Source organism: Podarcis bocagei, assembly GCF_964188305.1.
Source record: "Podarcis bocagei genome assembly, chromosome: 2".
Taxonomy (NCBI): domain Eukaryota; kingdom Metazoa; phylum Chordata; class Lepidosauria; order Squamata; family Lacertidae; genus Podarcis; species Podarcis bocagei.
Genome location: NC_138126.1, coordinates 49,399,407 through 49,414,890, shown reverse-complemented (window position 1 = coordinate 49,414,890; position 15,484 = coordinate 49,399,407). Strand labels below are relative to the sequence as shown.

General features: G+C 42.6%; 1 protein-coding gene across 10 annotated transcripts in view; it reads right to left on the bottom strand.

Moving 5' to 3' along the window:
• The window catches only part of ERC2 (ELKS/RAB6-interacting/CAST family member 2), a 538,310-nt gene that overhangs the window by 285,095 nt on the left and 237,731 nt on the right, over positions 1 to 15,484 (bottom strand). For 6 of the 10 annotated variants that reach the window (XR_014005105.1, XR_014005106.1, XR_014005107.1 and 3 more), the window contains one exon: positions 8,110 to 8,145. The exons of the other annotated variants lie outside the window; for them this stretch is intronic. Coding sequence is in view for 2 of the 6 variants with exons in the window: in XM_081184043.1 (XP_081040169.1) it covers positions 8,110 to 8,145 (36 nt within the window). In the remaining 4 variants the exon portion in view is untranslated. The remainder of the gene's footprint in view (positions 1 to 8,109; positions 8,146 to 15,484) is intronic. 10 annotated transcript variants of the gene reach the window in all.

Here is a 15,484-nt window from a genome sequence, read left to right as displayed (position 1 = left end):
GCCAGATCGCCTTCAACCAGATTAACCAGTTCCTTGAATAATGTTATTATGTGGATTAAAACACAATGCACATCATATTTTTAAAGGTATGTAAAAAAAAAGACTGTTCAGCAATTATTTACAGGCACAAGATGGTCTAAACATTTTTCCAACTAATTCCCAAGCACCTTCATTGTTCCACAAAGTATTCACTGAATGAACTTAACAGCGTACAGTAATCCAAATCTATAATGACACAACTGAGAAATTGAATGATTATATCACTGAACGGTGTGATCCATAAACGGTTGTGTGGGTTAAATGTATCTCTTTTTCACTGCTGCCAACATCAGTCTTGGTAGCCAAGCCCATCGGTCAGTGGTCAGTGGAATGGCTGCAACCAGTGCTATTTTTCTACAAAAATATGTGCCGGAACTCACCCTGAATGCCACCCTTGTTCTCTTACAATGGCACTGGCACCCACCTGAGAGGTGCTGGGACTGAGTTCCAGTGAGTTCTGGCTGAAAAAAAGCCCTGGTTGCAACTGCTGTGGCCAGTCGAAGCAGCCTTGGGAGAAAGATGCATGGTTGTGTCGGGGTCAAGATCTGTCAGTCTTCAGTTGTCCATGCTACAACCAGTGAGTTGAAGCTTTAGTACAGTACAGTCAGTGTGGAATCATGACCTAAGCTACTAGAAAAGGAGACCCATACATAATTTTAAACAATTGCTATTAAATATATCATTTGCATCTTTCCAGATATTTATAGAAAGCGGGTGTAAGAATACAACCACGTTGGATCACAGAATTTAAAAAAATGATTATAGAAGATATGGCTTGAATTGCTTAGTATGCCCATGTCTTGGAATATGAATTGTCACAAATTTTATTATTTTACAATGAATAGTCAAAACAGAATGTCATGCTTCACTGATCACTGGTTTATAAGAGGAGATGGGGCCATATGGAGGAATCAAGGAGGTCAGTCCTTATTAATGAACTGGCCTTCAAGTCTCTGCATTAATTAAACATCTAATAACACTACAATTTTACTTTAAAAAAATGATTATTAACATACTTTCCTATTTTAGAGCAGTGGCTCTCCAAGTGATACAACCTCCAGTCTAAGCCCCATTTTGTATTTGGGTGTCTTGAACCCTAATTTGCTTGCATGCACAGGGAGTAGCAGAGTTATGTCTCCATATCATACAAACTTACTATATACACCAATATTACATAATTGTGCCAAATACAAAGAAATTGAAAACGTGTGCTTTATTAATTAGCATGCGATGGGCACTGTTTAGTCTTCTGCCAATGGTACATATACATAAGAACAGTACATCTTAACTTAAAAGAGTCAAAAGAGCCATATAGTGATGAATAAATAGAATGAGACAGCAGAAAGATACATGCAATAAAATACTTTAGTTAGATCCTTCAAACTATTGATAAATAATATAGAATTCAAGAGAATGTTAACGTTCAGTTCATTATTAGTTAATACCTCGGCTTGAGTGAAGGAAGTAATTTTAAACTTGCCTCCTTTGTATTTGCAGTGTTGAACTGCATGTTTCTTGTCATTAGTTCTCAATTTCCACAGAACAGCTGGAAAAACATAATCTATCAAATGGATAGCAATGTTTTAATGTAGAACAAAAATAGTTCCTGCAAGGTACTAATTGCCTCAGGGCAAATTCAGGAACTCTAGAAGATATTGTCTCAAACACTATCATCTACAAACCAGTAAAGATGGAAGCTATGGCCAAAATAGCTCTAAACCGGGAGATAGTGGAATGTCTGTTCATTTTGTCCATATTAGTTAGCTATAGATATGCACCAGGTAATATCATACATGGACGGAAGTCAGCACCAAGGCTCCACTGGCTTCAATTAAATCAAAGGTTTACCTATTTATGGTAAGGCTGCTTGTCAATTATTATTGCTGTTGTTGCTGTTGTTGTTATTATTATTATTATTATTATTATTATTATTATTATTATTATTATTATTATTTCTACACCACCTTTCATCTGAGGATCACAGGGTGGTTTACAATATAAAAACACAAAATTACAGAACATAATGACAAACAGAAACAATAACCACCACCACCACCACCACCCCCCCCCCCACAGTTTAAAAGACTATAGATTGATTAATGAGCCAAAGGCCTGGGGAAAAAGGGATGATTTTACCTGGCACCTAAATATATGTAATGAAAGCGCCAGGTAAGCCCCTCCAGGGAGAGCTTTCAAAAAGTGGGGAGCCACTACAAAAAAGGCCCATTCTTGTGTTGCTGCCCTACAGACCTCTTGACGAAGAGGCACCCAAAGATGGTTGCCTCCCCCAACGTTGTGTACAATGAGGATTTCAAGTGTGAAATGCCTCAGCCAGTGGTGTATTAACAAAGAAGAAGAAGAAGAAGAAGAAGAAGAAGAAGAAGAAGAAGAAGAAGAGGAGGGGTTTGGATTTGATATCCCGCCTTTCACTCCCCTTCAGGAGTCTCAAAGCGGCTAACATTCTCCTTTCCCTTCCTCCCCCACAACAAACACTCTGTGAGGTGAGTGGGGCTGAGAGACTTCACAGAAGTGTGACTGGCCCAAGGTCACCCAGCAGCTGCATGTGGAGGAGTGGAGACACGAACCCGGTTTCCCAGATTATGTGACTACCACTCTTAACCACTACACCACACTGGCTCTTTCCCAACACCACCCACCCAGAGAAAACAAAGGAAGTCCTGCATTTTTTTTGCCAAACACAGTTTTGGGATGCTGACAACTGGAGAAGCTCATGGCGCTCTTAAAAAAAAGCAAGGACTGCTCCACCCCTACAGAGATGGCAGGTATAACATATTATTAATTATTTATTGCATTTACATCCCACCTTATTTTCCACAGAGCTCAAGGTGGTGTGGTTCTGCTGCTCCTCATTTAATACCCGCAACAGCCCTGTGAGGTAGGCTGGGACACTGTGACTGGCCCAAGGTCACCCAGTGTGTTTCATGGCTGAGTAAGGGATTAGACCCCTAATCTCCCAGGTCCTAGTCTGACACTCTAACCACTACACCACACCACACCGGCTCTCAGACCTGTTTGGCCCCTATGCACCAAAGTTTTAAGGCTGGTGTTTGGCATGCTGGAACACAGAGAAGCAGTAGAATCAGTCAGCCAACCTCTCTGCTGTGCTTTCTTCCAAAACAAGAGGGGGAAAATCATCTTCTGTACACAATCCCTATTAGTATTTGTAACCCCTTTCCACTCAAGCCTACGTCATGCATTGCTCATGTGGAGAGGGTGTGTTGAATTGCACATTTATCCCTACTCAGAAAGTCATGCTCCTCCTCCTGCCTTTACTATTACTATTACTATTACTATTACTATGTTCAGGGTAACACCCGCAGTGGGGCACCTTAGCTACGCATGGAGGCTCCCTGTGCAATTTGGAAACCTTGTTAAACAGGGTTGTAAATTGCAGGGGGATTTCATGCATGGAGGATTTCTGCTGTAAACATAATCCTGAACACAATGACAATAAAAGTGGGTCAGGGGGAGCAGGACAACTTTGTGGGTGGAGCTAAATAGGCAACCCTAAGCCCCCATTCAACACACTTTTTCTTTACACAAGAACAAGACAGGAGGAAGGCTTCCGTTGCCTGCAATCTGGGAAGCATATATTTTAACCCAATCCTGACATGTGGGAGATGTGGGAGGCAAGAGAGAGGCCAGAAGCTCATCATCTTGCTGGGCACTACCCTTCACAGTCTCAGCATAAAAACTATCTTTCCCGCTCTACTTATCACAGATAAACCACATTTAACACAAATGTGTGTGGGTTGTTTTTTTCAAAAATCAAATTCATGGTAAAGGAAAAATCCCAGAATATAAAAGAAGTGTAGAACAGAGAAGAAGAAAAAAGGATTATATCACGGTCCTTTCCAACTCTGCAATTCTGTGATCCTAATCCTGCTGTAGCAGTGATCTGCAAAAATGGTTTTATTAAAAAAAAAATATGCTTCCCTTCCTTCCCAAATGTTCCAAAGAGCTACTTGAGAAATTAGTGCTAAATGAAGTTTTAAGTTAAGTCAGAATTTCAATATTTAGCCATTTTGTCCATTAAACTGGCACTTGTTTCAGTTTAAAAAGCTACAATATTCAGTAAATGCTCTTACTAGGGTGGGCACCTTCTACTCTTCTTTCTATTGCAGATACATTCATTTCTTGGTATACTGTGGTAAACTAACCAGAACAATAGACATACTTTGCCTTGAGGCAGGACATTGGATTTGGTCACTTTTTTGCCCTGCCAATTAAAATAAAAAATAAAAGTGAGAAATACAATTGTTTGTGGGAGTCTGGGTGTAAATTAGTTGAATTTATGGTCCATTTTAACTTTTAATTTTCATTATGAAGGGGGGAATCAATAACAGTATAAGTAATGCAGCAAAGGGAGAGGAAAAGATCATTACACAATAGGCTCACAATGCTGACCACAATGCTGAACCAAAAAAAACCCCCCCACATTGAATTCAATGTTCTTTCTTGCCACAGCAGCTGCCAATGTCAAGTTTACAATTTGGGTTTTATTGTTGAAAGAATTTAAAAGGCCTACCATTTGGCAATGCCGCAATAAAATTCTGGATGTTCTATATGCTCCCCTAGATGAAAAACTACGCTACAGAGTCATATTAAATCAAAATACTTTTATTTAAATCAGTATCATTTTTGGCTTTAACAGGCTAAAAGCCAGCTTCTACAGCTTAACTGGGTTATAGGACTGAGATCTAAGGGGGAGGAAGAGTTAGGGACAATTCAAAGAATGCAGGATGCATATGCACTGGGTTGTGAGAGTAAGCCTGATTTTAATGCACCCTCTCCCATTCTGTGCAGAACCTTTGATATAAATCCATCACTAGAACCTGCTCACGTAATCCCTCCAGCACAAGAAAGCTTCTCAAGTAGACATTTATGCATATAGACAGGAAAGGTTCATTGTGATGGGGAGAGGGTGCACACCTGTGACTCTTAATCTCATAGTCGTAGGTTCAAGCCCCACGTTGGGCAAAAGATTTCTGCACTGCAGGGGCTTGCACAAGATGGCCCTTGTGGTCTCTTCCAACGCTATGATTCTATGAAAGCTCCTGAATATGAAGTGAGAAATTGGAAATCATCTCACGTGGAATAAAGTGGGTGTTAAGAGTACTCATGAATCGGATTAATATCAGGCAATTTATATCCTGCTGCTCAGGACTGACCTGCTGGAAGCCTGAGGGGCCCTGCCCTGCTTCTCTCCTCCTGGCTTGGTGGACTGCTGCCGCCGCTGCTGGGCGGAGAGGGCTCCGTTTTTGTTTTGTTTAAAAATTGCTTTTATTTTTTATCTATGTCATTTAAAATTGTGATTGGTATTAATGCTGTATTCTTAGTTTTGGATTTTATGATTTATGTGGAAATTGTTTTCCATTTGGTTGTGTACTTTTTGATGTGTTTTATTTATTGTTTATGACTTTTGTTATGTTGGTAATTATGTAAATTTTGTCATGTTGTAAGCCGGCTTGAGCATTGTTTTAACTATGGAAAGGCGGCATACAAATAAAATGATGAATGAATGAGTGAATGTTCAGCAGCGACACAAACATGTAAGTTGACAATGGTCCAGTTGTCACATTGCCGTAAACCATACTTAACCAGTTACCACGAACTTGCCAATCTGAGCCCCACTGCTTCTCCCTGTTGGTGTATGGAGGGGGGTGGGAAATCAAAATTCTTGACTTTGCATTATCAGGGCTGAGTTTGTTTGTTTGCTCAGATAAACCAAAACCAGTAAGCCAAGAACAAATCTTAGCCAGAGATCATGCTTTCTTTGGGGCAAAATGAACAATGGTTCCTTTGTTCACATTCATAGCAAACCATTAACTAGGCGAGGAATGGTGGGATATATATTCATCAGAATCATAGAGTTGAAAGGGAACCCAAGGGCCATCTAATCGAACCGGCTGCAATGCAGGAATCAATGCTAAGGGCATTTGCCCCGCTCCTTCCCCTCAGGAAAACCTGCAGTTTAGTGCTAAATCAGAACAAATAGCAATCTGGTTTTCTGCTGAATGCTTTTTGTTCTGATTTAGGGTTTCAAGGGGAAATTGATGGAGCAAAGTCAAAACTGCTTAGAATCATGCTCAGAAAGCATAGGACATGCAGAAAACCACTTGGTAGGCATGGGATAAGTGTGGATGAACCCCAAAACATCCCTGACAGGTGGCCATAAACAATAACAAATAATTAACTCTGGTTTACTATAATGCATGAGTAGGGCCAATGTGATGTGGGATGGGGAATGAAGTTCATTCTGTAAGAGCAACTGCACCCATTTCCCATCTACTAAAATCATCTTGCTGCAGATTTTATTTTAATTTTAATTTTTTTGGGCAAAATACATGATGTTTTGTTAGTAACTTATCTAAAAGTATACATATGGCAAAGTAGGAATAAATTTAGACCTTATATGAGAACATAAGATCTACCTAAAACTAAATGTAATTACAGGCTAATTTTGGATAAATAAATGTGGTGTGTTTTATGAGGCCTATTATTTCCTCACCAGGACATTAAATTTTCATTACAACTGTGGAATTTGCTCAAATACAATGAAGAGGAATAATGCCCTAGCTGCACATAACAGAAATTTTCCTTAGAGATATGCCACACCTTCCACCTGCAATTACAAAACACTATGTAATTTAAAAACAGGTTTCTATAATACAGCTTTAACATTCTTTCTGCCTTTTAAAAGGTACAATAATTTTCATTATCAGTGTAAATCTGTCACTAAGATATAAAAATGCTTTCATTTCTAGACGATATATCTATGTAATACATTTATATATAATCGTCTATGTGTCTTGCTGTTCCTCAAATTACTTATAATGACTATCAAGTTATTCACTCAGATTCATTTGAGTTGAGTGTTGTTTCTGGCATTGCACATCTGTTAAAGCAAGTTCTAGCACACAACATAATAAGATGTGTTTGTTTGTAAGGTGCCATTGGACGTTTTATTCTTTACATTGTTGGAATACATGGAACCAGTGCTTTTCCCCCTAAAAAAAAATGTTTAGGGGTACTCTCATTTTCCTACTCATATTGAAATACTGCCCCTCAATGAGGCCAAACTTAGATTCACAAAATGTTTAGGAGTATGCGTACCCCTGCGTACCCCCAGGGGGAAAAAGCACTGCATGGAACTAAAACTAAATTATGGTATTTAAACTTAAGCAGCAAGAGTGTATTTTCCTGTTTTAAAAAGGCGCACTGTGGTAAGTGGCATCTGGGTACACTTCTATGGGAGAAAGTCCCATTGATATCAGAAGCTCTCTCTTTCTAGCAAGTATGTTTGTGAAAGCCATTGTGGTGTAATGATTAGAGTGTTGGACTAGGACCTGGGAGACCAAAGTTCAAATCCCCACTCAGCCATGAAGTTTGTTGGATGATCTTAGGGCAGTCTCTTAGCCTAACCTACCTCACAGGCCTGTTGTGATGATAAACTTGGTGAGGGGGGAACCATGTACATGAGCTCCTTGGAGTGGTTTATAAAACGTAATTAATAAATAAAATTCAAGTGTTCGTGACAACATTTTAAAAGGCTGCTATAAGGAACATTTAATGTTGCGACGTAGCAATTCCCTGTCTGCTGCCAGAAACCTACCACACTACATTTTTTATAACGCAAAGAAAATAGACAGTAACTATTTATTCTTCATTTAAGATATTCTGAATAACATTCCAGAGCTTAAGTTTAATTTGAAGGATCCACTGAAGTACTCCATGAGTATAGCAGTAAAATAACAACAAAGCCTGATATCTGCATGCTTTCTTACACTGAAGTAGTTGAGGACCTGAAGGCACTTCAAATTTGATCGCAAAACTTACTGATCCAATTTCTAATAAACACAATTTCCCACAAACGTTCGAAAATATAATAGCCTTAAAGTCCGCAAAGCTCACTTTATTTCAACACAACGCAAATGAAGCCATCATTGTTTTGCAAAGCTCCACAGAGGAAGAAGGACAACATGGTGGTGGTTAAATGGATCCTCATGCTTTCGTATGTTACAGCGGACACTTTCTGAAATGACTTACTGGATTGTACATCTGATTGAACAACTGTTCAGCTTGCTACATTGCAAAGTTGGGAAGGAATGAAGCACAGACAGGAAAAGAAGGAAAGATCCAGGAAAACAGTATTAGCTCAGCAAATCCAGCACATTTGCACAGAAGAACTTGGAATTTTATTTTTTTTAAGTAGAAATTTAAGTTTCTAAACATTCTTTAGTGCAAGTGAGAGGCACTGGGGGAAAATAAATGTTGACTTTGGCTCCTAAAAAAGAATAGCTGGAGTAAGAAATCTAAGGTTTGTGTTACTTTCCCTTTCTCAAGTGAAATAACCCATGAAATACAGAAAGCTGTCCACTTTTGATGATACATTAAGTGCTGGTCTCTAGCAATGAATCACTAGAAGTGCTTTTGGCCAAGGCTGCAATTTATCACCAAAGCTTCAAAGATGGTAATAATAAAAGATTAATTAAACTTTATCATTAAATTTATGGCCTTCCTTTCATATTAACACAAAACTGCATTTCAGTTTTATTTGAATTCTGAACAGTACAGTTTGGCAAACAGTAGTGGTGAGGAAATCTAAGCGGCAGCGAACAAAAGGAAGACATTCTGAAGTGGAATAGTCTATAAGGAAGCAAAACAAATGATGCTGTAAGCTATAAACCACTTACTCTAGAGCAGTCTCGCTGAAGTCCTACCACCCTGTGGGACTTCAGCTTTATGACGACCCCATGACAACTCAATCACTGGGGTGGGAATGGGGGGTAGGGTTTGAACAGGATGCCAGTGATTGAAAATCCACAACTGCCTCCATCAAGGGTATTCACTGAGACCACTTCAGGACAAATGGTTTAAGGATTACTTACAGCCGTTAAACAAAGAAAATTCCTATGACTTCTTCATTCATGAAGGCAAAATGTCTATAAAACGAACATCCACTGGGACATTTTTCTGTAAATGCTCTAATGCCTTTCACACTGCAAGCTTTCTTTTATTAAGCTCTGATCCAAAGAGCCTCCTGAAAATTCACGGATGCAGTGAAGCTGTCCAGATTTCTCCCTCCACTGTGGATTCTTTTGCCGCATTGAAAGAAAGTGCAGCAAAGAGTCCCTCCTTGAATTTCAGAGGAGGCCTCAGAATCTCATGTGTGAACTGAATCTCTCCCATGGCATTTTTGGTTCTCCCTCTTCATAATCCTGCCTAGTGTGGCCACTTACATAGCCAAAAAACAGAGCAAATGCATCATAAAGAGGGCACAGATTTGCACAAAATGCCGCATGCTAGTTTATGTGCATGGATGCAAATTTAGAAACATTTGCTATAATTTAAATAGGTATACATTGCAAGACAGCAGGGACAACTATGGCGAGACGACCTCTATGGTTCAGGAGCTATCTGCTATTGGGCAACTTAAGGGGCTCTGCCCTCCCTTCTTATAATTCTTGATCTTTTAACCAGATAGGCCCATCAAATAGACAATACCTTGAAATAGAGAGCCGACAGCCCTTCATATAGAGGACTGTCATCTGTAAAGTTGGATATCCTAGTGTTCATTTTTAACTGTACAATATGACTTTTTTATCTCCACTCAAGGGAAATGGATACGTATGCAATATATATATTATTTCAACACTATAGCAGTGTTGCCATACGTCCGGAATTTCCCAGACATATCTGGAAAACTGCTCAACAACTTTTCTGTCCTGATTTTTGCTGTTTGAAATATGATAACCCTACAGTATAATATACTGTAATAAAATATGCAAGTTTCCATTTTTTGTTGTAGTTCTCTTGTATAGATTCTGTGTTCCCCTCCCCAAGGCAAAGCGGTTGGTGTATAATTATGCCAGCTTGAAAAGCAGCAAGGCGTTTTGACAGCTGAAAGAATTTTGATGCTGGTGAATCGGTTTCCCTGTTTTATCCATTTCCTAGCTCAAAAATATATGAAAAGAAGAACTAGCAGAAAATGAGAGAAAATAGCAGGAAAAAACCCTAACCTCTACAAATTAACTTTAGGCATACCACATGCTTTCTTGATTACACTTTGCTGTTATTGTAGCCAGCGGGAACTAAACACCAGCAGTTGTTTGAAAGATGATCATACTAATTATTAAGGTGAGGCACAAAGAATTGTAATTGAAGCTAAACAGTAAAACAAGGTTCCAGTCCTCATGCCACTTATATAAAAGTAGGATAATTAATGTGACAACTCCAAGCTTAAATTCTGTGTAGCTCCAAAACCTCACATCATTCAATTCAGGGTTGGTTCCAGAAGGTGGCCAGGTTGGGTATCTGTTAAGGCCCCAAGACCAGAGAGGGCCCATGGTTGAAATAATGCTGCTATTTTTACTTCACACAGAATATTCAGGATCAGATGCAGCCTAAGGAAATTCTCACTTGCGTGTCCCAACTTTTCCAGGTTAATGGAGGCCACTGACAATACCATGCCTAAGAGGCCCCAAAATGCTGGAGCCAGCACTGATGCAAAAAGGTCAAGATCTGTTATATACAGATAGCTTACAGACCCATATGCCACCTGATTACTGTTTTCAGGCCAGTTTTCTCTGCATAAACAGAACAAGAAACAGGTCAGTTGTGAATGGGCTACTTTTTGTAAATACAGAAGTACTTTAAGTGGTTTGAAGTGATTTGATCATTTCAATCATTCTTTTAAAAACTAATCAAAAAGTGTGTGTGTGTGTGTGTGTGTGTGTGTGTGTGTGTGTGTGTGTGTTGGAATGATACGTTACATGCAACTTCCAAAAGCAAGTTTTTCTTTTTTAATGATAAATTTGAAAACATGCTTTTGAAGTTTCATCTGGAATTTATTTTCCAATTTTAACAAATATTTCAGTTCTACCATTCCTGCAGTTTCCTGACCCATCACTACTGTGGAATGCAAGTTTCAAAAAACATCTCTCTACCTATAGGAACAAAGGCATATCAATAGTTCATCACTTTCATCACCAACCAAATGCACAAACTTAGGTTTTCCTAAAAGTTCAAATGGCTGAACACTAAGCATGCAGATCTGTTGTATGACCATCTATTCACACAATGTTTGGAATTTCAGCTAAAATTAAGCAACGCTGCCAAATAAAACATACATTAAAAAGAACTGTTTGAGGTCAATTATCAATAACAATTCATGTTTCTGTTTAGCACCTCAAATTTTAAACTTTCATCGTAGAAGCACCTGTTCTTTTCACAAACCAGTGAATATTGCTAAACATGGCTGTCAGGGAACTGCCATCAGAGCATCAGGTGGTGGAGGGACTCAGGCAGGATGAAAGAGACTCAACTGCTGAAGCAGGGACCAGCAGGGGGAGGAGTGGGTCTCTGAGGGAATGCGAGCAGGAGGGAGGGCTCAGGGAGGCTTCCAGCGAAAACAGTGGGGAGGTATCGGAGTCTCCCATAGGGAGACCCATACCTCGCAGGAAACTGTCACGCCGTGAGTCCAGGAGACGCGTTTCCGTTAAGGAACTTCTTTGTTGGAAACGCTTCCGCAGACAGCCACTGTCGGACTCTACTAGTGACTAGAGCAGACATGTCTGAGGAGCTCCGTCACACACGGAGGTTTGTGGGGGCGCACAAACTCTGAGGGAGCACGTTTTCACGCACAAGCAGCTAATCAAACCCTCACAGCAGTCCGACAGTCTTTGTACGCTGCCTGTGCAAGAGAAGGCATCATGAGCGAACCAACCGGAACCGGAGGAGCAGGGGCTGGAGCTGGTCCAAGCTTGGAAGATAGATACCGAGCGTTGGAGGTTCAACTGGCCCTGCAGACGGCGAGGCTGGAGGAGAGAAGGGCTCAGGATGCAGACAAGAAGGGGAGAGCCACTCAATTCCCCAGAAAGGTACCAGGATTGGTGCAGAAATTTGGGGGGGACCCCAAGGACTACCATGCTTTTAGGACAGAGATGCAATATGCCCTTAATGTGCAGTTCGATGAGTTCCCTGATGAGGAATCGCGAGTTGCTTTTGTAATTGGGCATCTTGAGAAAGGGGCTAGAGACTGGGTGCGACCCCTAATGGCAACGCACAATGACATACTAAAGGACACAATGAAGTTCTTTCGTGCAATGGATATCATGTTTTCCAGCGATATTGAGGAAGGGGTGGTGCGCAGACAGCTAATGGCTTGTAAGCAGGGGAGTCGATCTGTCCGTGAATATTGGACTGAGTTTACCATGCTGATTCACAGACTGAGTTGGGATTTATCGGCGGCACCCGTTCAAATGCTATTTGAAGAAGGTCTTTCTTCGGGGGTGAAAGACGAGCTGGCACGGAGCCCCAGGGCGGAGTCTATGGATCAGCTGACCAAATCTGCGCTGACCATAGGAGCGCGGCAGGAGGCAAGAGCCTTGGAGAGGCGGGAAGGGAGAGGGGAACGTTGGAAGGAGTTCCGCATTCCAGACATTCCTGAGCCAGCTTTCCCGCCGGCAGAGCCGATGGAAATCGGAACAGCGCGCGCGCGCGCATTTTCAAAAACCAGCGAGGGAGCTAAGAAGGAGGGAAAGGGCCCCCGGAAATGCTATCTCTGCCAACAGCCAGGCCACTTTGCCAGAGTCTGCCCCCAGAGGAAGGAATGGCAAGGGATGGTGGGAGCTGTTGAGGGGGGAGAAGAAGGGGGAGCGGAGCAGGTAAAAGCCAACGCCTGGTTGCCACAATTGGGGCACTGCAGCCAGGCCAAAGAGCAGTGAAAGTGCCCGTGCCAGAAGCTCCTCGACCTGCTCTAGTGATTGAAGTGTCGCTAGAGCTGCAGAATGGGCACCCCCTAAAAATAAAGGCGCTATTGGACTCAGGCAGCTCCTGCAATTTTATGAGCAAGGAGTTTGTTGCTGAACACCAGATACAGACCATCCCTTTAAGCAACCCCCTGCAGGTGACCACGATTGATGGCAGGGAGTTGTTGGGAGGAGGAGTCCGCTTGCAGACTGTCCCAATGATAATGAGGGTGGCAAGGCACACAGAACTGATAGCGTTTAATGTGGCCACCCTGGGAGGCGCTCCCATTATTTTGGGAATGAGCTGGCTAGCTCTACATGATCCGCTGGTTGGCTGGCATCAAAGAGTGGTGTCCTTTGGTTCAGCACATTGCCTAGAACACTGCAAAGGGGAGAAGGGTTCAGTAGGGGCCCAAGCCACCCTAGCAGGGACTGAAGTAATGGGAAAGGTGAAGGTACCACCACAGTATGCAGATCTCAGCGACGTGTTCAGCGAGAAGGAAGCTGACCAACTACCACCTCATAGACCCTTTGATTGTCAGATCAATTTACTCCCTGGAGCACAGCTTCCCGTGGGCAAGTTGTATGCCATGTCAGACAGGGAAATGCAGGAGTTGCGAGGGTTCATTGACAAGAACCTGAAGAGAGGCTTCATCAGAGAGTCCAAAGCAGCAGGGGGGAGCCCAGTGTTCTTTGTGGACAAAAAAAATGCGGACAAGCCGAGACTTGTATGTGATTTTAGGCGGCTGAATGCAGTGACTGAACCGGTGGCGTTCCCTATGCCCAGAATTGATGATATTTTGACCATGGTGAGGAAGGGAAAGATTTTCACAAAGCTGGATCTAAGGGGGGGCGTACAACCTGATACGCATAAGGAAAGGGGATGAATGGAAAACCACCATGTTTACCCCTTTGGGGGCGTTTGAATACCTCGTTATGCCATTTGGATTACAAGCAGGCTCCGCGTGTTTTCAATCTTTTATGAACCACGTGCTGGGCCCTTTGCTCTACAAGAATTGCGTTGCCTTTCTAGATGATGTGTTGGTGTATTCTGAGAATGAGGAGCAACATGTGAGAGACGTCAGAGAAGTGTTGAGCAGACTGCAAGCCAACAGGCTGTGGGTCAAACTGGAGAAGTGTCGGTTCCATACCAAGGAGGTGGAATTCCTGGGGTACCGCCTGTCAGACAAGGGATTGGCCATGGATCCCGGCAAGGTACAGGCAGTGCTGGAATGGAAAACACCCAAAACCAAGAAGGATGTGCAGAGGTTCCTAGGGTTTGGAAACTTTTATCGTAAGTTCATCCGCAACTTCGCCCATCTGACGGCGCCCATCACTGACTGTCTCAGCAGTAAGAAGAAGTTTGTATGGACGGCGGAGGCGGGGCGAGCGTTTGAGGAACTGAAAAGGGCCTTCGCCTCTGAAGAACAACTTCTGCATGTGGATTTACGAAAGAAGCTAAGGGTTGAAACAGACGCATCTGACAGAGCCATAGGGGCGGTGCTTCTTCTGCAGCCGGGGAAGGAGGAGTCGGAGTGGCGTCCGTGTGCCTTCTTCTCGCGGAAGCTGAACAAATCCGAGAGGAACTACACGGTGTACGACCGAGAACTGCTTGCTATTCATGAGGCGTTCCGGAGATGGAGGCATCTGCTAGTTGGTGCACAACATAAAGTGCAAGTGTGCACGGACCATAAAAATCTAGAGTACTGGAGAACGGCGCGAGTGCTCAACCAAAGGCAGTTGAGATGGGCCCAAGAGTTCTCCAAATTTAACTTTGAGATTTGTTATGTGCCAGGCCCAGAGAATGTTAGGGCGGACGCTCTCTCACGCAAGCCTGAATATTTGGAGGGGGAGGGAGCACCCGAAGAAACCCATATCATTCCAGAGGACCGCTGGGTGTGTGGGGCGACTTTGGTGGGGCAAAGGGAATTGGTAGAGGGTACGGTGCAGGATGCATACGCCCAGGGGAAACTCAGGGATCTCAGAGGGGAGGAAGACAAACCCGGTGGTTTTGAGGAGAGAAATGGGGCATTGTATTATAAGGGAGCGTTATATATACCTGAAGGGGAATTGAGGGAGAAAGTACTCAAGCAGCTGCACGATAGCCCCACAGCAGGGCACTTTGGGCAACACAAAACCATGTGGCTGGTTACCAGGGAATTTTGGTGGCCCAAGGTCAGGGAAGATGTGCGGGAGTATGTGAGAGGGTGTGAACAATGCCAAAGAGCCAAGGGGGAGAGGCAGGCGCCGGCTGGTTTATTAGAACCACTGCCCACACCTGAGAGACCGTGGGAAGCAGTGGCAATAGATTTCATGACTGATCTGCCAAGGTCTAGAGGGAAAACAGCCATCATGGTTGTAGTAGACCTGTTAACTAAAATGGCCCACTTCATAGCCTGCTCACATGCGGTTACAGCAGAAGAAACCGCCAAATTGTTTGTAGAGAATGTGTTTAGGTTGCATGGCGCCCCCTTGAGGGTGGTTTCAGACCGAGGGAAACAATTTACTTCCAGGTTCTGGAGGAAGCTCATGAGCTTACTGCATGTAGAGGTTAATTTCTCGACGGCCCGTCATCCTGAAACCAACGGGCAGGCGGAAAGAGCAAATGGGGTTCTCCAACAATATTTGAGGTGTTATGTTAATGACAGAGAGAATGATTGGGTGGAGAAGCT